Below are 19946 nucleotides of genomic sequence, written 5' to 3'. Positions count from 1 at the left end.
TCTCCCTGTGTCTGCGTGGGTTTCCTCCCACAGTTCAAAAACATGCAGGTTAGGTGCATTGGTGATTCTAAATTATCTCTAGTGTGTGCTTGGTGTGGGTGTGTGTGTGCCCTGCGGTGGGCTGGTGCCCGGCCCGGGATTTGTTCCCTGCCTTGCGCCTTGCGTTGGCTGTGATTGACTCCATTAGACCCCCGTGACCCTGTAAGTTAGGATAATGGATGGATGGATGGATGTGTATGTATAGAAGTAACATATTTAACATCGCATTATTTTTACAGTATGTCTAGATCTTCAGAAGTTTTTTGGACATCAGCCTTTGAGTTCCACTTTACAGTAAGCATCGCCTTGTGCCCACATTGCTGACTAAATGATTAGAAATCTATGGGCATATCAAATTACATGACTGCTTGATGACTTTCCAGCACATGCTTGTCCCTTTTTCTGACAGCTAATAATGTGCTGCCTGATGGAGCTGGTGCTGTACAAAAGGTTTACAGTTATGGAGATGTTCAGGTATGTTAAGCTGCAATCTCTTGCTTTTTTTTTTCTTTTTTTCATTCTGTTGTGGTATGTAAAACTTGATATATCAGACAGACAATCATCTTTTCAGTTTGTGAGGTGTTTATTCCTTGTTGCTGCATTATATGCATTGTGCTTCTGAATTGGTTTTCAGCTCTTGTGCACAAACAGCTCACCTCTACTAAAGACAAATACATACTGGGGTGAGCTGCATACAAGTTTGACTGAGTCACTGGGTACAATAGACTACATGATTAGCTTGTCTTACAAAGATGATGTAAATGAAAGCTACATCTGACAATCACCGAAGACATTGTGAAATGTAAAATGGCTTTAACTGGGCAAGCTTGTCCATTTTTCAAATGACTACCCTGCTCAGAATAAAGCAGATGTAGAAAACGGATGGATGGATAGACAGACTGATTAAACAGAAATAAGAGGCAAGCCTTCTTATATTATACATTACCCTGAGTGGAGTGCAAGTCACAAACACAACAACAATCAGTCATACGAGACCAATTTAGAACCACAAATTACATTAACACATACATCTTTCAGATGTGACAGACAACCAGAATATCCAAAAAAAAAAAAACCTGGAATCTGCATGTGATATCATAAAATGTTTGAAAGGTTGAGAGGGGACACTTTTCCATTTATAAAAGACATTTTAAGAAATAGTGTTACCTGGAGTTTTTGTTTTCCTCTCCCCTGCTGTGCAATGGCCATGTCTTTACTCAGCTGGACATACTTTAGCAAGACTTGTCTACATTTCAAGCAAACATATAGACATTGTTAATATTTTTTTTATTGACTTAATATACAACACTAGTAAAAGTCAGCACAAGATACCATTAAAACAGTTAAAAACACAGCCAAGACATTACCAGTGTTGCTAATGGCTACTACTGCTTGTGATGACTGATTTTTAATTTATTACTCACATATGACTGCAAAGCCCTATTTTCAGGAGCAATTCCTTCAGTGTCCCATTGTTCATGTTAACATCCATCCATCCATTTTCTAACCCGCTGAATCCAAATACAGGGTCACGGGGGTCTGCTGGAGCCAATCCCAGCCAACACAGGGCACAAGGCAGGAACCAACCCTGGGCAGGGTGCCAACCCACCACAGGACACACACAAACACAATTTAGAATCGCCAATCCACCTAACCTGCATGTCTTTGGATTGTGGGAGGAAACCCACGCAGACACGGGGAGAACATGCAAACTCCACGCAGGGAGGACCCAGGAAGCGAACCCTGGTCTCCTAACTGCGAGGCAGCAGCACTACCACTGCGCCACCGTGCCGCCCTCATGTTAACATGCTAATTGGTTATTAGAGAAACCTTTGAATTGTATTAGTATATTGCTGTAAACCTGTCATTCTCTTCACTTGGGTGCAAGGTACTGACATCCATAAATTTGTGGGTTCAAAAATGGCTAAAAGGAAATAGCTTTGTGAACAAACACGTCAGTCTATTGTTTTTTTTATTATTATTTATATTACTTTTTTTTCATGTGATAGATTCCCAAGAAACTAAAGATGTAATATAATGGTGATTGTTATTGTCTTGAGAGATAAGGGCAAACTGGATCTAAGCAATACAGAAAAAAGCGAGAGGCCCAGATGGACAGCTGCATAAGAGGACAAGAACATCAGAGTCTGTCTCTGAAACAAATGCCTTACAGGTCCTCGGTTAGCTTCTTCTGTAAATACACACCAAACACCAGTGTAATCTGCAACAGAGAACTCTGGGATGTTGGCCACAATGCACTTTTCCAGTCATCTTCTGTCCAATGTCTGTGCTCTTTTGCCCAGTTTACCCTCTTTGAAATTTGCCAGTTTCAGATATTGGCTTTTCTTTGAAACTCTAAAGTCAGTATCCTAGAATTATTTTTCTTTTCTTGCAAGCAATATATTTTTTTTATAAAATAAACTTTTTCTTAAAAACAATAATTTTAAACCCATAAGCAGAATAAAGAGAATAAAATCCAGTATTGCAATAAATAATAGTACACCTAATTGAAGTCAGGAATGAGTCTCTGATTACTAAGAGTGAAAGCTCGTGGCTTTTATTACATTGGAGAGGTAGCACCTGAGTTATAACATAATTTCTGGCCGCAGCGGGAATACTTTCACTAAAAAAACATTTTCATGAAGGATAAAATTGTGAGTGTACAGAAGACCTCAGTTTCTGCCCCTAATCAGAAAATTAATCTCCACAATCTTCACGTAGCTTAAATTGAACCCAGCAAGTCATATACTACATATTTTGTGTGGGCTTCTAAACACATCACTGAATTTTGTTAACTACTAAAAAAATTGTGAAACACACGTCAAGCAATGTCAGAAGGAAGTAGTGACATATTCTGACTAATTGATAGATAGATAGATAGATAGATAGATAGATAGATAGATAGATAGATAGATAGATAGATAGATAGATAGATAGATAGATAGATACTTTATTAATCCCAAGGGGAAATTCGCATAATCCAGCAGCAGTATACTGATACAGAAAACAATATTAAAGAGTAATAAAAATGCATGTAAAAGCAGACAATAACTTTGAATAATGTTAGCATTTACTCCCCTGGGTGGAATTGAAGAGTCACATGGAGTCAATCTAGTCCTTTGTCCCACATAATATATTCAAGATTGTTGGTGGCTTCCAATTTCTTGTAATCTGTAATTACTCCATTAGTAAAGTACCAAGTACACTTTCCAAATTATATCAACAAGCTCTTTCTTATAGCATGAAAATGATGTTATGTCCACAAACTAATTTTACTGAACAAAGAATATATAACTGTTAAAAAGTCTGAATTAGTGTAAGCTGCCCAAATTCAGGGTGTTCATAAGAAATTGTAATGATTTACTTCATGAAGTAGAAGTACATAATAAACAATAACAGTTGTGTCAGATATTTGAAATATTAAAACATGTACTTCAGTGTAAATGTTGAATGTCTAAATATTGACTGTAATAGAAATGTCATTTTTCACCCTCTAATGGATGTCTCCTTAGAGTATTAGATCTCGAGTAAATGATCAAAAATAACATCCTACTCGTAATCATTGACCTTGAGATAATCCAAAATGATGCCACATATGCTTATGTTTGAAATTTCACATTTTTCACATTCTGAGAGCCACTCACATCCAGTAAAGAATCAAATATCAAAAATATTCTCATATGTGTGATCAGCAACCTTGAAATAGCATAAAACGACACTCCATGTGCCTAAATTACCGATCCCCATTTTCTCAAAACTTTGTGAAAAGCAGTAACTTTGACCTTTTGTATCCCATTAACAGGTGAAACCCTGGTGTCAGCTGATATGACATGCACACCTTCAGATCCTTCTGATCATTTTTGCTGAATACACCTATATATTTACTATTTATCATAAAGGTGTAATTTCCTGCACAAAACAAGGTCAAAAAATGAACTAAACATTGAGAGTTTTCTTGTGTAGAGTACCAAAAATAAGGCTTACCCCAAAAAGCTTGATGTCTTGCATAACAAGACATCAGCATCACTTTTGGAGGTTTCCTCGTATGAGTGAGTCAGGAGGCACTGGACCAAAAAAAAAAAATGGAAAGAAAGGGATGAGTTGTTACACCTATGAAGACTTCTTAAAAGCAAAAGATTTCCTCTCAAATTTAGTGAATTTAATAAAGAAGAGCAGTACCACCATTTCCGTTACATTTAAGGAAGTGCCATATGCAGTAGTAGTTCCACCTGGAAAGTATTTTTGGGACTCTAAAATATCAGATATTAAAGCTTGGATATCAATCAATCAATCAATCAACATTTATTTATATAGCACATATTCATACAAAAAAAATGTAGCTCAAAGTGCTTTACAAAATGAATAGAGAAATAGAAGACACAATAAAAGATAAACATAAACATTACCCTTTCCATTTTGTATTTCAAATAAAGTTCAAAAAGTGTAACTGAGATATTTGTATATCTATCCTAGTAAATATTATTTAACTAAATTTCTTAATATTAAAGAAAAATGTTTCTTTGGTAGTAGCAATTCAGAAAATAACTACATTTATTTTATATTTGTACCTATTGCATTCAATTTTGACGTGATTTATCTAGTTACTTTTATGATAAAACATCCTATCATATTTTTTTACATAATGTAAAGATGTTTTACTTATTTTAAGTTCAATTTGAAGACTATAAGCTAATTAATACATTTAATGATTCCTATGGGTAAATTTCACATTCACAAATGCAAATTTAGTCATAATATTCCATCTTTCAATTCCTTTTTATTTGGGTTTCACACTTTCATTAAACCTCTTAAACTTTCTAGAAACAATAAAAACATTCACAGTATACTGTTAACATATATGATAGCATATTTAACATCTGTCTTTTTGTTATTACTTATTCATACACTTTAAGCATTGTAGGTTTACTGTTCGTATTGAATTAATTACTTTCATTTATCATATTGATCGTTTCCAACCTCTTTTATTAAAAATAAAAAACGTTTAAATAAACCTTAACTTATTTAAGGATTAATGCTTTTGATGAAAATCTTAAATGTTCTAAAATCAAGTTCAACGTAGCTACCTTACTACGCAACGCTCGGCGCACCGACGTGAGAACGCGCGCAGCTGTTCAAGTTCCTCGGCCAATGAGCAGCTTTGCTCCGCCCCGATCAGCTCTTTTAGTTCCGCCCATCTTCGAAGTGCTAAAGAAACCGAAAGTGAACTTTAGTTTTAAACCAATAAATCCAAAAGAGGAAAAATATGGCCTGTAGGCGTGACAGTGTCAGTAGCTGCGGAGAAAGTCTAGACAGGGAGCTTAGCTGCAGCATTTGCTTTGAGCTCTTCTGTGACCCCACCTGCTTGCCGTGTGATCATAACTACTGCCTGTTGTGCATCCAGCAGCTGTCGGACGGTCCAACGGGATGGATTACTTGCCCGGATTGTCGACAGCAATGTGAGCGAGAAAGGCTACGGCCGAATCGTCTGTTAGCTAGCATTGTTTCTACTTACAAAGACCTGAAGCTGCAAGAGGACGAAAGGAGCAAGGCGTTAGATGGCGGCAGAGGGGATCGAATGTGCAGGAATACGGCGTCAGTGTGCCTGAAGCACAAGGAGACGCTGAAACTCTTCTGTGAAGATGACCAGACGGCAATCTGTCTGATATGCGGCTTGTCTAAGGCTCACAAGGACCACCAGTTAAAACCCATTGAGGAGGCGGAGGAACAGTATCAGGTAAAACAGTGCCTTGTTTAATTTTGCCAACATTCAAATGTAGTGAGAAGTCAATCAAAACGACACTTTTTATTGTCTAACTAAAAGATTACAATATGCAAGCTTTCGAGGCAACTCGGGCCCTTTCTTCAGGCATATTGGAAAGAAATTTCAATCTTCGTTTGCTGAATAACAATACACAAATAAGAGTAATGTATGAAGTCCGGCAAATGAGAGGTGACCACACAGTCCATCAAGCTCGTTTAGTCAGCATATTGTCAAGTTCTCCCATTAGAAAAACAAAACGGTAAAACAACTCAAGAAAAACTCCAGTAAACTAACGGTATGTACCTTGCAGTCCTTCGGTATCTTGTATCACCGCCTCTTGCAGCCACCCTTTCTTGACACCTCTGGTGCATGGACCCAAAGAGTCTCGCTGAGACTGAAGTTGTTGGATGGTACTCCATTCCTACTGAATGCCTTGGCGACATCACAGCCTATTGGCAGGAAGAAGGTGATGTGTACAGATGTGAGCAAGGGCATCCCAGAAAGGGTTATGTTTGCACAAGCTGGTGAACTGACAACTTTTTGTAAAGGTTTACAAGCTAGAAGTATTCACATTTAATAAAATGGTTTTTCTTCTTTTGATGACAATGCTTGAATAATTGCCAATCATTAGAAAAATCCCCACTCCTATCCACTTAATTCCTCCAAAATAACATCAAGTCAAGTTTTAAATGTCCCTAAAATCTTACTGTCAACCACATTACTTGGTAACCTGTTCCACATGGTCAAGTTCTTTCTGTGAAGAGTAACTTCCCAGCGTTTATGCGTAATTTACCCCTAACCAGTTTCCATCTGTGTTGTTCATGTGAAGATGTAACAGACTTATTTAAGAAACATCCAAGGGATGTGCAGGTTAGATTGATTAGTGACTGTAAATTGAGTTTGGGTGTGTGAAGAAGTGTTCCTTGCGAGGATAGGCTCCACTCTCTGCTGCCAGGATAGACTCCATTCTCTGCTGCCAGGATAGACTCCATTCTCTGCAGCCCTGAACTGAGTTAACTGATTCAATTTATGGATTGATGGGTGGTGGGCAAGTCTGCATCTGAAATACCAGCAGTAATTTTTATTGTATTTTTAATGATTGTGTGATTACAGAAGAAGAAATCCCAAGATATTCAGAAGATTGAGGATTACCTGATCAAAGTGAACAGTTCCTGGAGAGAACAGAAAAATCAAATCTCGGAGGTGAAGGTAGGTATAATGAAGCGTCTCCTGCAAAAAGTTTTAGAAATGTAATATTTTTGAACTGTTTAACATGAAAATAAATTTGATATTAAATTTAAAGTTGTAAAATTAACATATCTATGGTCATAGACAAGATGGAGACTTCTTTTTAATCCCATGCAGCACCGCATAGCTTTTAAAGAATGTAATTTTTAGTTCTTAATACTCTGCTTTTTCTCCCATGTTTCAAAAATAAGCTTGTTGGATAACTGGCAACTCTTAATTGACCCTGTGTGAACATGGGTGTGTGCCTGATTGGTCCATGTGATGGACTAGTGCCCTGTCCCGGGTTGGTTTCTTACGCACAGGATGTTTTGCACCACATTGGGTGAGCAGACTTGAGAATGTTGGGTTATGTTAATATTCTTCTGATAGTACAACTGTAACAGCCTGGATTTCACTTCCACACTAGTCATTGTGTAAGTGTGGAGTTTGCATATTCTTCAGTTATTGACTTAGTCCTGCCCATTTGATTGAAGTATAAATTATATTTTGAAAGAGAGACTGCAACAAAATAGTTTTTCTTTTTTTTTTTTTAAATTTTATATAAAGAACTGCCTGTTCTCCATGTTGAACATACTATTATTCTGTCACTTTGTTTTAAAGCAGAGATGCACTTGTTTTTATTTCAGATGCAGCTTCATTTCTTGACATATGAGATCAGGTCACAGTTTGACCAGATGCACCAGTATCTCTACAAAGAGGAGAAGGAAGCAATTTCAGAACTTAAAGAGGAAGGAAAGTGGGCCATAAAAAGTTTGGAGGCGCAACTGCAACTGATCACCCAAGAAAAAAACCTTTTGGAAGCGGAGCTGGAGTTTCTCAAAAAGGAAGACGATGACTGGATAACAGTTAAGTGGAACATTCTGATTTAACACCTTTCTTAAAGGAGTACTCCACCCAAAAATGTTTTTAAATGTCCCTTACTCCATGTGGTTTGTAGTGATGGCTGAGAAAAAAAAAATGTAATCTCATGTTTTTTATGCGGAATGGAGCTAACAAAGTTTATGCTTTAATGGATGCAAGTGGTGACTAATGGTGAACAACAATAGACAATATTAAAACGTCCATGAAAAAATCTTGTGTTAGTTGTGTCACATAATCCACTTTAAATCTTCCAGTTGTATGTAAGAATCATTTAACACTAGAATTACCAGAGCTTACGAAAAAACTTGTAGATCTGTCACACCTTAAATCGCTTTTCACCTCTCCATCAGCATCTTTTTGTCCTTTAAATGTGTTGATAAACAGCAAACAGTCTGCTATCACATCCCCCCCACCCCGCACAGTTTTCTCAGACAAGAAAAAAAAACGTTTCTTTTTTAACGATGTGTTTACACGCTGTAGACACGGACCACACATTAAATACATGTGTTCCAAATAACGATATGGTATTTATAAAAGGTGTGATTTTTGCTTTACTTCTCACTCTATACAACTCCAAGGAGCCGACACGCAGGTAAACAGACTTGAGCTGAGAAAACTGTGCGGGGTGGGGGCATGTAATAGCAGACCGCTTGCTGTTTGCTGCTTAACACATTTAAAGGACAAAAGACACTGATGGAGAGGTGAGAAGCGATTTAAGGAGGGACGGATCTACGAGTTTTTTCGTAGGCTCTGGTAATTCTAGTGTTAACCATATTTAGCAAAAATGGAATGCATTTTGAATGTTTTCAGTATACGACTGGTAGACTTGACATAACCACATGGGATAAACAATATTTACAAAAATATATATAATTTTTGGGGTAAAGTATACCTTTAAGATTAAAAAGTAATCTGTTACTATGGAGTGTTGAGTCAAGAGACTTTATGTGCTCTTGTACTTTTTAAAATGTACAGGTCAGGTTGGGGAGCATGCACTGGTAGCTGCACGTTGCCACACCCACCACACGATGAATCAGCTCAGGGTCCTGGTTGGCAACCCCTCTGGCAGACATGTGGCCCAGTCCCACCCTCCGGAAATGACCCTCTATTTGCCTCAGCCAGGTGTTACGTGGTCAGCCACTTGGGTCCTGAACAATGAGGATCGTGTGAGCTGGATCACTCTTGTGGAATCGCACCAAATGGTCGTTTTGCCACAGTACCAAAGGAGTCCAGTCTTTGTCTCAGGTCACTGGATAGCGTCCATATCTTGCAACCATATAGAAAAACAGGAAGCAGCAGGACTCTGAAGACTTGGACGTTTGTCCTTTTGCATAGATATCTGGAGCACAGCACACCCCTTTCCAGTGACCTCATGACCTCCCCATGCTCTCCCAATCTGTCTACTGACTTCATAGGAATAGTCACCAGAGTCCTGGATATTTTTGCCAAGGTAAGTAAACTTCTCGACAAGGTTGACATTCTCCTTGCAGACAGACACAATGCTGATGGTTGTGCCTGAGGTCATTAAAGGTCTGGATTTTGTTTTTTATTCAGGAGACTTGCAAGCCTAGACACTCAGAAACGTACCCTTGCAACTAGGCTTGGGCGGTAATACGGTAAAATGGTATCCCGCGGGATCTAAAAATAGCAACGGTATCAGTTTCAATACTGTTATACCGTCATAAAAACAATGCACTTATATAGGAGACAAGGATTAAATATTAAGTATAATTTATTTAATGCCTAAAAATGCGTATGCGTGGTTGTCATCACGTGACAGCGTGGAGGAGAAAGAGAGAGTGCGCGACTCGCCATCTTTCCCCACCTAAGTGACCTGGTCTCGAAAAAGAACACAACTTCTGCAGTTTGGCAGTATTTCGGGTTTCGACCGAACGAGAAGGGAGAGGCGGTAAATACGGACAAGGCAATTTGCAAATTGTGCAACAAAAAGGTGACCGTGAGAGATGGAAATACCTCGAACCTAAGGTCGCATATACGAAACCACCATCCAGTCACTGCTGCGAGGATGGACCCGAGTTCACTCAGTGCAACAGTTTCAACGCCTCCCGATGCAGGACCAACAACATCTAGGTCCACCGCCAGTATGCAGCCGACGATAATGGGGGCCTTCGGGAAAGCAACAAAAGTACAAAAGGGACAGTGTCTGTTGGAAAACCTGTACTGATGCAGTGACAAAATACTTGGTGAAGGAAATGGTCTCTCTCCACACAGTGGGGAAAAAAGTCCTTTACGGACATGATAAAGGTCCTAGATGCCCAGTACGAGCTGCCTGGACGGAAATATTTCTCACAAACAGCCATCCCACATTTATATAGTAAAGTTAGAGACAATGTTCAAGTGCTGCTGTCAGCGGCAGACAGTTATTCCTTAACAACTGACATGTGGTCGTCAGTTAACATGACACCATATATGTCTCTGACTGTCCATACTATTACACCTGACTGGAAACTTGAATCCAAATGCCTCCAAACTATATATTTTCCTGAGAGTCATACAGCGGACAATCTTGCTGCTGCGCTCAGAGCTGCACTTCAGGAATGGCAACTTGACGAGAGAAAACTTTCAGCCATAACCACTGACAACGCTGCCAACATTCATGCCGCAGTCAGGTCCCTGCATTGGCCGTGGCTATACTGCTTCGGTCACAATCTAAACTTGGCTGTCACAAATGGATTGCATGACCAGAGGCAAAAAACCGAGCGAGCCCTCGGACTATGCCGTAATATTGTTGGGGCCTTTTCACACAGCTGCCAACGTAAGCATGAACTCCACAAGAAGCAAGTGGACTTGGGTCTCCCAAAACATAGTCTCATAACGGTAAGCATAAAATGTGCAGAGAATTCCTCCGGGGCAGGAGCTCAAATATAAAAAAGGGGCATATAAATGCTTTGCATCACATAAATAAATTATATTGAAAAGTAGGCTATATTAAAATAGAAAACCATTTTTTAAATTGTAATTTTTTTCCTGTATTTTTTATCAAATAAATGCAGGCTTGATGCACATAAGGTACTTATTTAGCCTAAAATAAATGTGCATGCAAATTTGACCAAATGGAATAATATACATTAATGGACATATTTATTTATGCATTCATTCGTTTATTTAGGCCTATTTATTCATTCATTCATTCGTTTATTTATGCCTATTTATTCATTCATTTGTTTATTTAGGCCTATTCATTCATTTAATCGTTTATTCATCATTCATTAATTAATTCATCCATCCATCCGTCGGCAGGACTGCGCAACTCGCTGGAGCTCCAAACTGGCAATGGTGGAGCACATCCTCGAGCAGGCCCAAGCGATTAGACACGTCCTGTCTGATGACAAAAGGAGCAGCCTGTCCCTGACCTGGCAGGACATGGACATCTTGAAAGCTGTTCACGAAATACTGAAGCCAGTCGGTGACTTCACTGATATTTTGTCAGGAGAAAATTATGTGACCAGTTCCTGTATCCTCCCCATACTACAGCTCTTCAGGGACAATGTGTTGGCTGCGTCAGAAAATGACCTCCAGCTAACAAAGTCAATCAAAACTGGAATTCTAACAAAGCTGGAGGCCAAGTATGAATCCAATTCAGTGAGCAAAATATTGCGAAAATGCACTTTCCTCGACCCTCGTTACCGTGGAGGATATGAGATGGATGACAACGCATTGGCTGAGACCAAGGCTGAATTACAGGCTGAGATCGTGAGCTTAGAGGCAGCAGGTCCAGTGGCCATCAGAGTGGAAGAAGGAGAGGCGCAACCTGCACCCTCACGAAAAAAGATGACTCTGGGAAGTATGCTGCAAAAAAAATCTGATGCAATGGCAGGTCCCATCGGCATCGGCACCGTAGAGGACCGAGTCGGAGCTGAAATAACAGCCTACTGTTTGGAGCCAGTTACTCAAGGAGACGAGGACCCACTTCTTTGGTGGAAAAATGCTGCCGGGCGTTTTCCCCAGATGTTGCGAGTGGCACGAAAGTACCTGTGCGTCTGTGCCACAAGCACACCATCGGAGCGGGTTTTCAGCACTGCAGGTAAAGTTGTCGGTCCACAACGTGCCCTGTTAAAGCCGGACAAAGTAAACATGCTGGTTTTTCTAGCGAAAAATCTTGACTAGAGTGATACCACCTGCCATTCGTTCCTATTCACACTGTGTTTATTTTTATTTATTTAATTGATTCAGGTATTTTTATTTGGTTTACGTTAAAAACAATATTGGAAAGAAGACTGGAAAGAAGTTTTTGTTTAGGACTATTGCTTTGCAATACTTTTTATAATATGGATGATGTTTATGTTAATTCAACTCTGGTTGACTGTTGTGGGTCTATTTGCACTTTTTTATAAGCTGCTCTTCTTTGTTATTAAAAGTTGTTCAGGCGGTGTAATTTAATTTAATTGATTTGTGTTAGTGTCTCAGCGCGAAAACTGTTCTGGATGTTTATGTTAATTTAATTCTGTTTGACTGTTGTATTTGCACTTTTTATAAACTATTTGTTGCTAATAAAAGTTGTTAATATTGTTCTGCATGTTATTTTGTTTTTGTTTCAGTGTTAGTGTTTGATATTCAGTTTCTGAACAGTTTAGACACAAGCCAACAGTTTGGTGATGCTGTCTGAGCCTTACGTCACAATATTTTTATTATTCACGGTAATACCGAATACCGAGGTAAAATAGGGAGGAGGTTTGACGGTATCAAAATATGGATACCGCCCAACCTTACTTGCAACAGTATCTTTTTAGTTCTTGGTATTTATTCGAGTCAGTATTTATTATTTAGTTCTTGTTATTTATTCAAACCAATATCTTATTTTTGTTTCTTTTTTATTTTAGAATTTGCAGAAGTCCAAAACTAGTAAAAGGTAATCACCCCTTTTTAATATTATAATATTTTGTCTTTTTTTAATATAACCCTATGACTCCTTCCACAATACAGATACCTGCTTCATTATATACCTGTTACTACTTTTAATTTAAAATGTAATTTTAAGTAAAACGGAGCACAATTTCATGTATCAATTGGCTTAATACCAAATTCCTTCCAGTGTGTATAGAGAAGAATCACCACCCACCGCAAAATAATCACATTTTGTTGTTTTGTAGCCTGGAATGAAGACACATACACACACAAATATTTCTTCAGCTGTATTTACTCAAGGCAGCTTATAACAACCAAGTGAAAGATAGAACAGCAACAGTTCTGGAAAAAATAAAAAAAACAGAATTACTGGTGCTTTAAAAATCCCCCTAAAATACTTTTAAACCCAATCAGGTGTAACTAATCACCTTCTCCATTGCACAGCAAGCTGATTGGCTTCCACCAGTGATCAATTGTAATCATTCTGATTAGTTCAGCATAAAAACAGTTATCACTGGAGCATCCCAGTGTTTGGAAGGACAACTGAAAGCAACTGAAAGTTGTGGACAGGCATAAGTCAGGAGATGGGTATAAAAATATTCCAAAGGCTTCATTAATTCCTAGGAACACAATAAAGTCTATAATCAAGCAGTGCAAAAGTGTGGCTTGTATGGGACAACTGCAAGGATAAAGGCGACTCCTCAAGAAAGACCATATTAAGTCTCGATTGTGCTTTGCCAAAACACACCTTGAAGATTCTGAGGCCAAATGGAAAAAGATGTTATGGTCAGATGAGACCAAAATTAAATTATTTGGCCTCAATGCCACATGGTATATCTGGCAGTACAATACAACTAACCATCCAAAAAGCACCATACCCTACAGTAAAGCATGGAGCTGGTAACATCCTGTTGTGGGAATGTTTTTCTGCAGCAGGGACTGGGGCACTTTTCAAGACAGAAGGGAAAAATGCATAGGGCAAAATACAGTCAGATTCTTGAGGAAAACCTGCTACCCTCTGCCAGAAATTTGTCAGTGGGAAGAAGGTTCACCTTCCAACATTACAATGAACCAAAGCACACAGCAAAGTTGACCACACAATGGCTGAAGGAGAAAAAGGTGAATGTTCTTCCGTGAACTAGTCAGATCTCAGACTTAAACCCTATTGAAAACCTGAAAAATGCCTTGATGATTTCAATATGCCAACTGTCACCATCCAACTTGACTGAGTTCTGTAAAGAAGAATGGGCAAATACTGCACGGTCTAGATGTGCAAAGCTGGTAAAGAAGAATCCCAACGGACTCACAGCTGTAATCGAAGCAAAAGGTGGTTCCACAAAGTACTGACATGTGGATCCTTTAACCATCTCAGTGATTCTGTTTTTTTTTAAATTAATTTAATTTTTCTGAACTATTGCTATTATCTCTTTCACTTGGCTGTTATAAGTTGTATTAACTAAATACAGCAGCCGAAATATTTTTGTGTGTGTTTTCATTTCAGGCTGCAAAACAACAAAATGTGAAACTGTAAAGAGATTGAGCCAACTGTAAAGTTTTATACTGAGTTTTTTCCTGAATTTCCACTCCCACTATATCTTGACATTTTTTCATCTGCATCTACTTTTCCCATTTCTGCTCATTAATCCATAGCCCAGTTGAAAATGTGTGCATTCACCATTGATTTTAATTTTCTTCTTTGTTAATACTTTCCATATCCATGTTCAGTTTGTTAAATGATGTGACAGTGACTTGGTGCTCCATTTTTCTGTGCTTATTCATTTGTTTTAATTTTTGGAGTACTTGCTGTCTTTAATTCTAAATTATTGAATACATTTCCAACAATTAACTAATTGTTCTCATTGGATACTTCTTTGTTTAGGTCAATGGAAAAAGTGGAAATGCCTGACGCAATGAGTTATGACTTGGCCCATGGGGTTCATAGAGGTCCTGTACAGTACAGAACATGGAAAAGAATGTTGAATATAGTGCAGATTGGTATGTAAAGTGTATCAATGTGTTTTTAGCTTTTAAGGTATTTTAAAGTGCAGTGTCCAGTTTCAAAACAATGCTTCTTAAGGTTGTATCTGTATTATCATTTTAGGTGATCTTGACTTTGATCTTATGTTATTCTTCACAGGATGAACAAAGTGCATCTTACAGTAAACTAGCAAAGGAAGCCTTAATAACACAGAAGACAAACTTGCCCATGTCATTTGTAGTTATGTTAAAATGCACTTCTAATTGACAAAGGTTTTTGGCTAGAAAAGTTCCTTGAATGTACTTTTAAAAATGACACTTAAATTAAAGCGCTACCATTTAAAGAGATTAAGACTAAGCTGTTTTGTTTTTTAAGTGTGATTCAGGTTTTTGCAAAAATAATAGCAGGTCTGTGTCCATCCATCCATCCGGCTATATCCTAACCACAGGGTCACGGGGGTCTGCTGGAGCCAATCCCAGCCAACACAGGGCGCAAGGCAGGAAACAATCCCTAGGGACAATTTAGAATCACCAATGCACCAAACCCGCATGTCTTTGGACTGTGGGAGGAAACCGGAGTACCTGGAGGAAACCCACGCAGACACGGGGAGAACATGCAAGCTCCACGCAGGGAGGACCTGGGAAGTGAACCCGGATCTCCTAACTGCGAGGCAGCAGCGCTACCCACTGCTCCACCGTGCCGCCCGGACTGTGTCCAGTTAGCGGTAATTTAAAATCTACCTACTATATAATAAAATGCTAAATTCTGTGTTCCCAGTCCCCGTGATTGGTCAGTTTCACTTTGGTGATGCAACGAAAGATGAAGTGTGAGTGTGAGACACATAATTTGAGTCATAGTTGAGCCCCGTATTATGCAAATAACACACAAGCACATATGTGTCATTAGCCACTAGCTAGTGAATGTTCAGATTTTCACTTGCCATATTTTTACTTTTTTTTTTTTTGACGTGGTCAGTTTGCTAAATTTGAGTGCTGTATTACATGCTGGCAAACACGTGTAACGTTAGTATGTGTGTGTTTACAAAAAAAGGTTGCGAAGAAACTGAAGTCCCTGTCCAAGCATACATTTTTTTTTCCCAATCTCGTGTGTAAAAGAAATCAAAATCTCAGCGAGTGTGAATACGACAGCATATCAACCACGACTGACAGGCTTATCATTCATTTCGAGTAAAAATATAGGAGCTGGGTGGAAAAGCAAAAGTTCCAGACTAGTTGACAATTGGACTTTAATTGGATTTTATACAATCTGAAGGAAGATGCAGTAAATCTGCAAGTACTGCTACAGCAAGCCTATTGTAGCCAGTAAAATAGATTTTGTGGCCGGATCTCACAGCTTTAAAACATGAAAATCAAACCGCACACTCCCCACATCAAATGACACGCAACAGGCTGCGACAGCCGTGTTAGCAGCAAGCAGATGTGCCAAAGAATCTGAAGTGGTTAAAGGTTTCCAAACACAAACAAGATGAAAGTAGTGCAAAAAGATATGAACTTTGAGTTAAAATAAAATCAACTTGTTATTTAGTTTCACACTAATGAAGTCACTTGCTTTGCTGCAAATAGAAAATGGTCTGGACATCTCCCCAACATATCACAGCTAATTTCAAACATTACTACAAACTTAAATTATGATGGTGCATCAGATTCTTCTGTGGTATTGTGGTGGTTTCTTTACTTGATGCTTTGCCAGTAACCCTTCTATTTTCACAGAAACTGGAAAAATTGCTTAAATTACATGTTTTGATGTGTGGATTTAGTTTGATTCTTAATACATAAGGAAATTGCCCGTTTAGTTAATTTATTGAAAACAGTTGTGTTTTTAAGTAAGTCTTGTGTGAGCCTGTTCATTGCACATCTAGAAGTGCTACTAAATGTTTTATTTCTATTTATTATCATTGTATTATTACATAACTGCTGTATAAAAACCTATACTGTGTTTAAAATAACTACAAGTATTTCGTCAAAAATACTTATCTGAAAATGTTTATTTACATACACTTTGTTTTTAACTTCAAATTAATTTTTTATAATCCAACTAATTGATTAATTGTCAAAATAATCACCAGATTAATCTATTATCAAAGTAATTGGTAGTTGCAGCCCTAAAGCACACACCCAATTTTGTCAGTTTCCTCCTCTTTTGCTCCAATATATCTAAGCAATATCTGGTCAGTCAGTCTTGTACAGCTATGTGCAGATGGGGTATTAGAGGTCTCCTTCAATAACTAAGTAATTGAAGAATCAAGAAAAATGGTGGGAACACATTGTACAGTACACGATGGAAGTAACAATTGTATCTGGAAACCATGAGAACCAGAAAATGTAATTGTGGCAGATATGGGAATATTTTCTTGCCATGTAATTTTCTCCTGTTAGTGATCAAAGAAAAAAATTTGTCAGAAGTGAGACATTAGTGAGACAGAGTATTGCATTACAGTATAGATAATGCCTGATGTTTGTGGGTTTTCTATTAAACAGGGTTAATTCAGCAACCAGGTGTATGGCTTTTTTCCTAAGTTAACTGTTGCCATCTTGAATAAAATGTCATTTTTACTTGTGTTGCCAGACCACCAAATTGATGAAACTATCCTAAAAAAAACATATTTCTTTACCAATGCATACTATTGAGATAAAACGACCTATAATATGAAAGTATCTAGATGTGCTAGCATAGTGTGACGTGAGATTTTGTCATTGATGTTTTTGATATTGCTTGCTGTTATCCACTGTTGATCACCCATTTTACCGTAAACCTTATGTCCATTGTCACTACACACTATATGGTGTAAGTAATATATAAAAAAATATCATTTTTGGGCAGGAGTATTCCTTTAATCTTACTGGAAGGCCACAATGCCAAGTTGTCTTGACCTAAACTAAATGCAAAAACTAGAAGTATGCATGCAGCTGTCTTATTTTAAATGCAAATATTTTTAAAGTTGTTGATACATTATTCAAATAAAATCACTTTTAATTTAATTTTTAAGTGTAGCTTCAACATTTTATCTTGCCAGGTCCTACGAAACTCACCCTTGATCCAGAGTCGGCACATCCCTCCCTAGAGCTTACTTCTGACTACACATCAGTTCAAGACTACTCAAAGGATGTTACTTCTCCAGACAGACCAAAATGTTTTTACCCTTGCCTAGACTTGCTTTCTTCTCAAGGATTTAGTAGTGGAAAACATTACTGGGAAGTGTTAGTTCCAAAAGAAAGAGGGTGGGCATTAGGAATTGCTGGAGAATCTGTAAACAGAAAGGGTAACATTTCTTTAACAGCCAAAAATGAGTTTTGGGCCATGTGGATTGAAGATGGAAAATTCTGTATCTCAGAGGCACCATTTGTTGTTGCTCCAGTTGTTAATTCACCTAGGGTAATCGGTGTCTATCTGGACAAGAATGCTGGACAAGTGTCATTCTACAACGCAGATGATATGTCTCATATTCACACAATCCTTGATGAATTGCCAAGAAAGGTATTTCCGTATTTTAGTCTTGGAATAGCTAAAACTGGTTTATCCGTGAAATCGGGTTGTTTGTCATTGCACCACGTTCAGTTGTAATTTCATGCCTGTTAATTTCTTGGATTGCTCACTTACAGAATTGTTTCACATAATTAAGAATAATTAATTTACTTCAACTGTACTCACAATGCAGTAAATGAGTGGGTGGACGCCACAAGATCCAGTGGTCTGTTTAAGGATTAACATGTAATGTGCTGTGCAGTTACGAAGAAAGTTGAATTTGTGAGTGGAATAATAACACATTCGGAATGAAAATCAAGACATGAAGTCCTAAACACTAAGAAGCTTTATGTTATTCATTAAACAGATAAGGGAAAAGTAAGATTTTGTAATCTTGGTGAGTGTATTTAATTTACTGTTAAGGTCTAAGTGTGAAGTTTTAGGGGACCAAATACGAAGTACTTGTTTGCTTTTCTGTAGTTGGGGCTGTCATGTCTTTTATATGTTCTTCCAGCAGCAGCTCTAAGCTAATTAGCAGTTAACTTTGAAAATTGTTGGAAAAGAACAATGTTAAGTATGTAAGAAATATTTTTTTTTTCTCCTCAAACTAAGAACTCCTCTCTTTTTCCCCTGTTGCAAGGGTACACATCCTTTTTCCAATGGGTGTATGTATTATTAATACATGTCAGTTGCACTGTATCACGTGAATTTTGGAAAGGAACAGAAATTTTGACTAGAATTGTCAATTCCTCTATTTGACAGGAAAGGTAATGCTTAAAAATGTGAAAATAGTTTTCTTCTCAGCCCTGTTACACTCCTTTTGGCTTTAAAGAGAGAGTACGCTTCAGCTTGCTTTCAGATGTGTCTATTGATTGAAAGTGTCTGCCTCTTTCTGTGGTCTTTTTAGTTTTTCATTACTTCTTGCATATTCTCCAAGTGTTTCTTCTGGGTAATCTTATCTTCTGCCTGTATCACAAATGATATGCAATAGGGGTTGAATGGCAGCTGTAAATGCAATCAGATGAGTCAGTGTGGCTGTTTTTATATTAAAACGCCACACAAAGCATAATCTCTCCATCCAGCACCCAGTTTTTCTCGTGTGGAACTGTTCACCTTGTGATAATAAGCGTATAGCTGGTTACAAATGTATGAATTGCTGGATTTCCTTTTATTATTGGCCTTGGGCTACAAGATGGTGTTGGTTGTTTGATACAGTATTTATACCCATGTACATTATTCACTGGCCTCATACCAGTTATTTTTTTTTTTTATAAAAGAAATCCCCTGAACGTGGATCCGATCTTCAGTTCTTTTGATTCTGATTTAAAAGCCTTGCTCCTTCTGTCTGTAATGAACAAATCTGTCAATAAAGAGGCAAGAGTTAATTAGTTTTTTAAAAGAGTGGTTGAGAATAGAAATCCTAAAGAAAGATTGAAATCATAATGTGAGCAGTCAGGTGCAGGTGTAAAGAAGTATCTAAAAGCTAGTGGAAAAAAATCTCTTCTAACGCTTGTAACTGCTGGGATTTCTCCATAGAAGTCCTGATGGGCGCTTTAAGGTATTTGTAAGGGCAGTGAAATATGGCCAAGCTCAAACCATGGTATGATAAGAGAATGATGACCAGTTTTCGTGGATTGTGCCCAGTTTGTAAATAACAGAATTATAATTGAGAACAGAATTTTGTGTTTCTTTTTTTTCTGTTTGTAGCTC

General features: G+C 37.9%; 1 protein-coding gene and 1 long non-coding RNA gene across 3 annotated transcripts; one reads left to right on the top strand and one right to left on the bottom strand.

Annotated features, from left to right (window-relative positions):
* Nucleotides 1-1212: 1212 nt before the first annotated feature.
* On the bottom strand, nt 1213-5174 carry LOC120538996. The gene is made up of 3 exons (XR_005635541.1): nt 5124-5174; nt 4024-4103; nt 1213-1285 (listed from the first exon to the last, which is right to left on the bottom strand). It is a non-coding gene; the product is annotated as an uncharacterized LOC120538996 (long non-coding RNA).
* Nucleotides 5175-5209: 35 nt separating this feature from the next.
* On the top strand, nt 5210-19127 carry LOC120538995 (nuclear factor 7, brain-like). 2 transcript variants are annotated; one of them, XM_039768656.1, is made up of 6 exons: nt 5210-5773; nt 6914-7009; nt 7675-7893; nt 12751-12779; nt 14655-14770; nt 17788-19127. In XM_039768656.1, the coding sequence occupies exons 1-6, from the start codon at nt 5303-5305 to the stop codon at nt 18333-18335; spliced, it is 1479 nt and encodes a 492-aa protein (XP_039624590.1). In that variant the 5' UTR covers nt 5210-5302; the 3' UTR covers nt 18336-19127. The 2 variants fall into 2 exon arrangements, with proteins under 2 accessions (XP_039624590.1, XP_039624591.1); XM_039768657.1 differs by lacking the exon at nt 17788-19127 and adding an exon at nt 14913-15079.
* The last annotated feature ends 819 nt before the right edge of the window (nt 19128-19946 follow it).

Source organism: Polypterus senegalus, chromosome 11, assembly GCF_016835505.1.
Source record: "Polypterus senegalus isolate Bchr_013 chromosome 11, ASM1683550v1, whole genome shotgun sequence".
NCBI classification, from domain to species: Eukaryota; Metazoa; Chordata; class Cladistia; order Polypteriformes; family Polypteridae; genus Polypterus; species Polypterus senegalus.
This window is presented reverse-complemented; position numbering and strand designations above follow the sequence as displayed.